Source organism: Cottoperca gobio, chromosome 5 (assembly GCF_900634415.1).
Source record: "Cottoperca gobio chromosome 5, fCotGob3.1, whole genome shotgun sequence".
NCBI classification, from domain to species: Eukaryota; Metazoa; Chordata; class Actinopteri; order Perciformes; family Bovichtidae; genus Cottoperca; species Cottoperca gobio.
The window spans coordinates 2986677-2995006 of record NC_041359.1 but is presented as its reverse complement, the minus strand read 5'-3'; the positions used below and the strand labels follow the sequence as shown (position 1 = coordinate 2995006).

General features: G+C 39.5%; 1 protein-coding gene across 4 annotated transcripts in view; it reads left to right on the top strand.

Moving 5' to 3' along the window:
* Positions 1–39: 39 nt before the first annotated feature.
* cfap92 (cilia and flagella associated protein 92 (putative)) overlaps positions 40–8330 on the top strand; it is a 25039-nt gene continuing 16748 nt past the window's right edge. For 2 of the 4 annotated variants that reach the window (XM_029431895.1, XM_029431892.1), the window contains exons 1-12: positions 40–139; positions 1304–1336; positions 2297–2486; positions 2674–2876; positions 3128–3350; positions 3461–3574; positions 3723–3818; positions 5475–5659; positions 5838–6655; positions 6773–6967; positions 7809–8082; positions 8158–8322. In XM_029431895.1, the coding sequence (XP_029287755.1) occupies positions 2303–2486; positions 2674–2876; positions 3128–3350; positions 3461–3574; positions 3723–3818; positions 5475–5659; positions 5838–6655; positions 6773–6967; positions 7809–8082; positions 8158–8322 (2457 nt within the window). In that variant the 5' untranslated portion in view covers positions 40–139; positions 1304–1336; positions 2297–2302. Of the gene's footprint in view, positions 140–1225; positions 1337–2296; positions 2487–2673; positions 2877–3127; positions 3351–3460; positions 3575–3722; positions 3819–5474; positions 5660–5837; positions 6656–6772; positions 6968–7808; positions 8083–8157; positions 8323–8330 lie in introns of those variants that run through there. The other 2 variants (XM_029431894.1, XM_029431893.1) reach the window with 2 other exon arrangements.

Genomic DNA, 8330 nt, shown 5'->3' with positions numbered 1-8330 from the left:
CATAGCCTACTATAACGGGTCTCACACCAACCGTTTGGATGTGTAATTGCCACCAGGTGTGTAAACTTTTGCCATTCACTTGGGTAAGACCTTGTTGACAAGTAAGATTCCCAAGAGACGAATATGCTGTGGAGCAGAGGTATAGTACTGTTTTTTCAACCTAAGAATTTTAACTGCGTGGTCTTTTACTCAGGGGTAAAACACAAGCTCATATGGGGCTTTTTTTTCACAATTTACACCTTGCTTCATCCCTGAAGCCTAATGCACGAGCTCTATTGCATTCAGTTTTTCACTTCAGCTTCTGAATGCGATGCTCATTCGTAGCTACACATACGGTTTATTTTTAGAAGTTCCTCTCCATGTTTATTGTACAGCTATTCTACCTTGCTTTATACAATGTAAATCTTTAGAATTTTTGGGGTTTTGTTTGTATTATCCTTTGCTAGTTGATTTTCCCCTGACGTGTTATTTATTTACCCGATAAATTCATACAATATGGTAGTTGTTGCAGAGTATCAGTCTCTGTCAAAAGTCTCCCCAAGTGATAGAGTTTATTATCTCCCCAGGTTAGCCTATTCATTGCTGCCTTCAAGTCCGCCTCGTAGGTTCCAAGTCCAAATGGGCCACGTAAAAAAAAGGGGGGATACTATTGCAACTAAAGTAACCTAGCTAAGAAAATGTGTGAACGCAATAAAGTTTAGGAAAGTGTCTATCTGGAACTGACATGGTGTTTTTCTTAGCATACATCGGCAAAATATATGTACTATAACGCTTCCAATATTATTTTAGAGTAGACTAGACTACTGTAAATTGCTTACACTTCCTTGTCAAGTTACAATTTACATTGTCCCTTTATCAACCAGATGTGTCTGCTTTATTGTTGTTGTTTTTTGTTTTATTTTTAGTCCATCTTTGTGACACTCTCATTTTGGCTTTGGTAAGATTTCTTTCATGACGTTCAATGCAAATAAATCTTCAGAATTTGAACCATGAAGAAGAAAAAAACACGAGTTGTTTTCTGTCATGATACAGAATTCCGATAGTCCCAGCAGCACGTGAGAGCAGCTACACGCCTCACTTCCTTAACTACAGGGGTTGTTGTCATGGTGACATGTTGCGCTCAGAGTCTCAGATCATATAGTTTGTGACAGTTCAGCACTTTACTACGGCACATAGTAACTTTTATTAAGTTCAATTAGTTAGCAGCTATGGAAATTATAGTCCAGGTAAAGTGACAAGAAGTCCATTAGTATGTTTGATTGACTGACAAATATAACTTCTGTATTTCACACTTCATTCGAAGACTTCAGACTCTTCATATCCGGTCCGACAGGAGGTGAGCACACACGAGAACAAATGTAATGTCATTTTGTAAATAATTACTATTAAAACTGAAACACATTGTTGTCAGAGAAATTGCAATCATTAAAAATGTTCTTATTTCATTTCAAGAATGAGCTAGCTCATCGTTGATGAAAAGCACATGACCCGGCAGAGCTAACAGCTAGTTGTAAGGGCTACCGTTATCTAGCAACACAACTGCTGAGTTTCATTTTGAGCTCAAATTATAGAACTGAATCACTTTTTTACATTTGATCAATGTACCTACTGATGATTGTGTAATGAGGGTATTTTAATGTAATTGTGAGGTGCTAATTGATATATAAATGAATCCAGTGTAATGTGTATTAGGGTCCACTTAATATGCTGTATATACTGTATTATATTTTGTTAATTTATTGATTAATAAACCCATTCCAACCCGAGTACTGGATATAAATGTCCTGGGTTTAGGGTTTCCACCTGAAACTATTCAAGTCCCCCAAACCAATCCCAACAATAATAATACATTGATATCTATTGACACATATTTCAAACTAATGTGTAAATAGGTAGGGAAAGGGTCATTCAAATCTACTTAATTTGTTAATAAATGGCTTTGGACATTAAGGTGTTTTTGAGGTAGACTATTTCGTTTTCGCCTTTTCAAATGAATGTACTGTAGCCTTACCTCGAGCTATCATGTGCTTTCAGGGGTAAACTAAGGATTAATTAAGAGCATGTTGTTTCATAGTGGCTATAGGACATGAAGTCCAAAAACTTTTGGAATGTGAGAGTTGTCTCCTGACTATAAGTTATTACCTTTATGGACTAGATATGAAACGCTAGCACAAATATCCCCCTGCTGTCCTTTTTTCATTCACCCCTTTTCTATGCTATGTTTTTCATGGAAAATGTTACAGTGGAATCAAACCCCATGGCCAACATATCAGAGACGGGTTTTTGTAATTCACAGTCGGACATGGAAGATGGAGAAGTTACAGCAATAGGTCAGGAAGAGGTCCTCGTCCTTGAGACTGATATGTTGTCCATGGAGCATGGTCTGGAAAATAGGTCAGGTTCAACTGAAGATATCACAACACGCACAGATGACAGCTCCTATTACATCACATGGACAGTTAACATTGTCCTGGCTGTCCCAAGAGGTAAGTTTGTCATACAGAATATATAAACGATTGACATTAGCTCCACAGGGATATTGAAAAGTCCTTAAACTGAAAGTCAGAAGGATGAGTGTGGGCTCTTGCGCTGAAATCACTGTGAAAATGTAAGAAAGAGATTACAGATCAATTTCATCCTTGATCTCATTCATAAACATTTGTCCCTTTTTAGAGGAAGACGTTGATGTCACTGAAGCTCCTGAAAACGCAAAGAAAACCAAAAAAGATTCATCTACTGTTCCAGTGAAAGCCCATAAAGCTCAGAGCTTCTATCACATTGAATACAAGTTGTTGCCAGGTGATACAGAGACAGTCAAAGTGGACCTGGTAGTGTTTGGGCCATTAGCCAAAGTGTACAAAGAAGATGAGATCAAGGTAACCATGACCTGGTGTGTGTGTGTGTGTGCGTGTGCGTGTGCGTGTGCGTCCTTCATGAACAATGCATGAGCAATAAACAGCAATAAAGCAGCTACATTGTCTATAGTTACAGTAAATGATCCATCACTAGGGAGTATTAGTGCCATGATATTGTTAATGATTTCTGGTTGAAAAAAATTCAAACCATCCTGCAATTTGGAATAGTAAGTGCCTCTAATGCAAAAATAAATGTGTACATTTTGTAACAGATTCTGAGAACATGGCATGAAGGAGATCAGATATGGGTTGGTTGGACCCAGAATTTTGACGTCAGAGTCAACAGGGAGATGCTGATCAGTCTACTTCCTCATATGATCAAGCTCCAGATATGGAACAGTAAGGACAAACTGTCCAGCCAGGCCCGCTATGAAAGATTGAAAGCCTTCAGATTGACACAGGATCAGCCTGAAGATGCAACAGACATGTGTTGTGGTGAGCATGACTTTCAACTTGCCCTAACATTGACCCAAACATTTTACAATACATATTGTGTATACTTTTTCCATAAAATGATACAATGAAAATGATATCTCTCTTCTAAGGTGGTATCAAGACGATGGTAAACAAACTGAGATCCTCATGTGAGAGGAACACATGTAAAAAGCACACGAGTGACAAACTGTTTAATTCCAATTCAGAGGTGGGCTCAGAAACAGGTACATCTTGAACTCTTGCCTTGGTAGTTATGGAATCATAATAAATGGTCAACAATGATGCTACTCTGGTTTATCTAGGCTATGAAATGTATATGTTATATACATTTTTCATAACCTTTATAGACAATAACTTGGCTCCTCAAAACAGATTTTCAGAACCTCACCATGGATGCTTTTGACCTCGAGGATATCAAAAAGAATGGCACTGCCTCAGCTGAGATCTGTCCCATTCGTTTGTTGGCGGGTGAGTCAACCTCTTATTCACAGCCTCTAAAACTGCTTTAAACAAGCAATGTCTACCTGCATCCCCTCATCATCATCAGTTGTGTCTCCTGGTTATGACCAGTTCAACCACAGATCACCTTTGTCTTTATTCTGTTATTAAAGTCTTCAACACGTAAAAGTATCCAGTATTTCAGTGGGAAAAAAGCCCAAAAAATAAACATCATTATATGTATAGCAGAAATATTTAGTTAATTATTTTGCAACCCCTCAGATTTATCTTGCGGGAGACAATGTTATGTAATAATAGTCATATGATGGCCAAAAAATGTGCAAAGCTATACAACTTTAGGTATTACTTGTCCTATTAAACTAATTCAACTAGAAATGGAGAACACGACTAAGAGTCTACTACATGCTAGCCACTCTGAGAGGCTTTACTTCAGGGGTGTCCAAACTACGGCGGGCCAACTGTTTTTGAAAGAGAAGGACCGACCTCTTCATGAGCTCAGTGACCCTCCATGGTTTGCAGACCTGTTTAGTTGATCTTACTGGTCATCTCAACACGGAACAAGAGCACTTCCAAGATTGTTCTATCATTGAGAAAGAAATCAAGCTGTTCTCAACTCCCTTCCTGATGAATGCAGAATGAGTTTAAGAGAGTCTGCAACTAGAACTTATATATATTAATTATATACGATAATTCCCTGAAGAATCAACATCAGCTTCTCTCCCTCCCTGACTTCTACCGGAGCTTGGAAAAGTTTCCTCTGAGACGCCACACACAAAGAAGGATGAGTGTGTTCGGCTCAACATGTGAGCAAACATGTTCTGTTAACTCTGAACAAAAGCAGGTTGAGATCTAACTAACGTTAGTTGATGTGTTAACAAGCCCAATAACTTATTTGTTTAACAAGCTTGTGATATATCCATCCCCTTTTCCCCTCACCCCCCCCCTCCCTGAGGCTTCTGTTTTGAGAATGAGCTGCAAACCCTTATTGTTGCAAAATAAATGAAACCTCATTAATAGAAAGCTGTGATGGAGGCTGCCCCCCCCCCTTTAAGCATATTCAATTATAAAGCTTAATTGACCTACATTTGATTGTTTTGTTTTTTAAAGTATGAGTGGCCCAGCCCTTCGTATATGTTTCTGTATGTGGCCCTCAGTGAAAAGGTTTGGACACCCCTGCTTTACTTAGACACAGTGGTGTTTTGCACTAAATGCTAATGTCAACATGCTCACGTTTACCATGCTCGTTAGTTTAATGTGTTAGTGTGCTAACAATTGCTAATTAGCACTAAAGTACAGCTTAGTCTGATTGGTGTGTCTTTGTTTGGAAGGTCATAAACCACCAAGTATTGGACAAATTGAAATTATGACCTGATGGTGGTACTAGATGAAAAGTCAGAGGATCCCCAACGTTAGTATAATCGTTCCAGTAGAAAAATAAAAGTCTGTACAAAGTTTCAAAGTGCTACCACGAGGGGATCATCTGCTCATTAGGATTCATCCTCCTGTGTCTTTGAATCTCTCTGCCAAACCTCATGGAGATATATCCAATATTTGTTGAGATATTTCAATATTGACTGAAGTGGTGGACCATAAGATAAAAAGAATGCGGACACTTTGTTAACAATGAAAGAAAAACTTGAAGACTGTTATTTTTGTGACTTGTAGGTGAAACCTCATTGACTGAACGCTTCCCAGTCTGTTCATCTGGTGTGTTTGAGGTCATGTGCAACATATCTCTAGAGGGACCGTTAATATCTGACCAACTAAAGGCTGAACTCAATCCACTCGTCATCACAATTTTGTCAGCCACCTCAATGCCTTCATCCCCCGTCCCTTTCCACATCCTACAGGTGCCACTTAAATCTCACTTATTGCTTTTCACGATTAATACATGGCTTGTACTGTACATGCATGTGTTAAATGCATTCCCTCCTCATTCACTATTTACTTTTAGTGAAAACATTTATTTGCAAGCTTTGACATTTAGCAGTGCGCTTTGATATGACAGTTCTTTTTTTGTTTTCCCAGGAAAAATGTGTGCCTGTATATTGCCAGTACAAGTTCCATAACCTGCACATGCACAGAACAAACTATCACAAGCATGGCACCGATATCTACCTGAGAGATGTGAACGTGATCCTCACTGGCTTGATGAGTCCTGAAGAGATCAAAGAGTTCCTCTCAGGCCCACCTCTTGAGATAGAGGTTCATGATCGTGACAGAAAGTTGGAAAAAACTCCAAAAACTCCAGCAATGTTTGGCACGAGGTCAGAAGATGACATCAGGAAACCAAAGATCATTAACTCTCATGGTATTTCAAGCCTGAACTTGTCTGAGATGCTACTTGGGAAGAAAACCCTAAAGGTGCCCTTACAAATCAAATGCTGCCCTCCACCTCCGCTGCTGGACAGGAAGATGACAGAGACAGCAGCTCGCAGAGAGCCCATGCCACAAGGCCATTACTTTGATGCCAATTCTCAACTCAAAGTCAACGTTGAGATAGCTTGTCCACTCAACATTAGGAATGACAGCTGTGAACTGGAGTTCCAGAATGGTCGGTTTGGGCGCATCATCTACCTCTTTGATTACAACAACTTCTCATTGATGACCAAGCTGAGGTCAGAAATCCTCAGAATCAATGCATCAGCTTTCCATCTGGGCTCACGCTCACTGGAAAATATAAAGCAAGCCCTATCAAATCACATAATGAACTTCAAGAACGATGAGAGCAAGGATCTGGATATTGTTACAGGATTCCACGTGCTAGATAAGAGGACACAGATCGTTGTTCTTGAAGGGCTGAAACATAAAGCAGTGAAGAGGCTTTGGGAGGCTGTTCCTATGAAGTAAGCGCATGATCACTATCTTACCCCAACAGCCTAACAGTTTTCAGCTGTGCTGTCTATTTGGATACAGTGTTTAAATTCCAATGAGAATCCTGCAGCTTGTGTGATGTTTTGCAGGCTTAGTGGGAGTGCGGAGGAGCAGGTGATAGTCCTCTACAATTCAAACCTGGGTTTCTTCAAGCGCATCTATGACTCATTAGATGTGAGCCTGAGTCCTATCCATTTATACGAGTCACTGGAGACCATCATGGGACAGCCTCTGGTCTACGTTAGAGGCATGGTCCCCCAACCCTGCTTCCAAGCTTTGTTAAGGTTAGTGACTTTACAGTGGCCTTAAAGGACCATACCTATGATTTACCTCTTTTACTCCATTTACTACAAATCATGAATACTGTACATCCCAGCAAGCGCTGCTGTTATGTTTAAAGCAGCATTGTTTCATTGTGTTTGGCCACTTGGGGGATGTGGAAGACATGTTCACTATGCAAGTTGTTTCATGTGTTAGTAAACCATTCAATGAACAAACGTAGAGTGACATTAACATTTTTGAGATGTGTTTCTTGTTAATGTAATGCTCTATGGTGAAAGGGAAAATACATCCAAAAATATGTAACAGTACAACAGACGTGGAACTAAATCATCTCAACTCAAACCTTTGCCCTTTGAGTTGAGATTGTTTTGCCAATGTCAAGAATTATTTTCCATGCACAGCAAATGTTTGACACGGTCGACACAAATGGTTTACAAAGAATGTGAAAGTTTATAAACCTGACTTCAGAAACAGTAGCTTGACTAAATAATCTTGTCACGTCTACATATTAGCTTTGTTACCTGAGCTTTCAACTGCAACTAATGGTATTCATCACAGATGGAGTTATGATAATGCAGCTAGTGAGTAGACCTTGGATCAAGACTAGTATGAGTAAATAAAATAAACTAATATAATATAATACAAATCATGTAAATAGCATTTTTAGTTAAGCAGCCTCAACTTTAAATCCTTTAAACTCGTGATGAATAAATCTATAGCAAGTTGACCATTATACTGTCCATGAAATGTATATTTCTTGATAAAATGTGTTAGAAATGGCATAACAGACTTTACCATGTTAACTATTTATTCAATTCTGAGAAGTGTTTTTATTTGACCTAGGTTAAGCCAGCTTTGTCAAGTAAGGCAACTCAAAGATGTGGTGCAGTGCAACCTCTTCCCCTCTCCTGACATGATTCTCAGCATGAGCAAGAAATATGGCACATATCCTGAGCAGTGGGACCAAAAAGCCGCTGCAAACACTGAGGTGGACATGCCCACTCTGCATGTCCACATGAAAAGACATGCACAGCTCAACACACAGAATAGAAAGAACATGAAATGGAAACATTACAGCCAGCAGTTGCCGCTCACACAGTCCATGGACTTCATTCAGGTGTGTAGGCCTACATCATTCTCAGTAGGATGTGACTTCTTAACAGAGCCACTCATATGTTACATCATTTTCCAGAACAATATTAAAAAGGCGCAAGAGCAAAGTGAGCGGTTGCAGAAGCAAGAGGCTGCTGTATTAAGAATAGAACCGTCTGCAGCCAGGTCAACACACAACTACAGCATCCAGACCTTCAACTCAAACGAGCAAGCCAAGGAGCTGCTCCGCAAACACACGGCCCAGGTTTGATG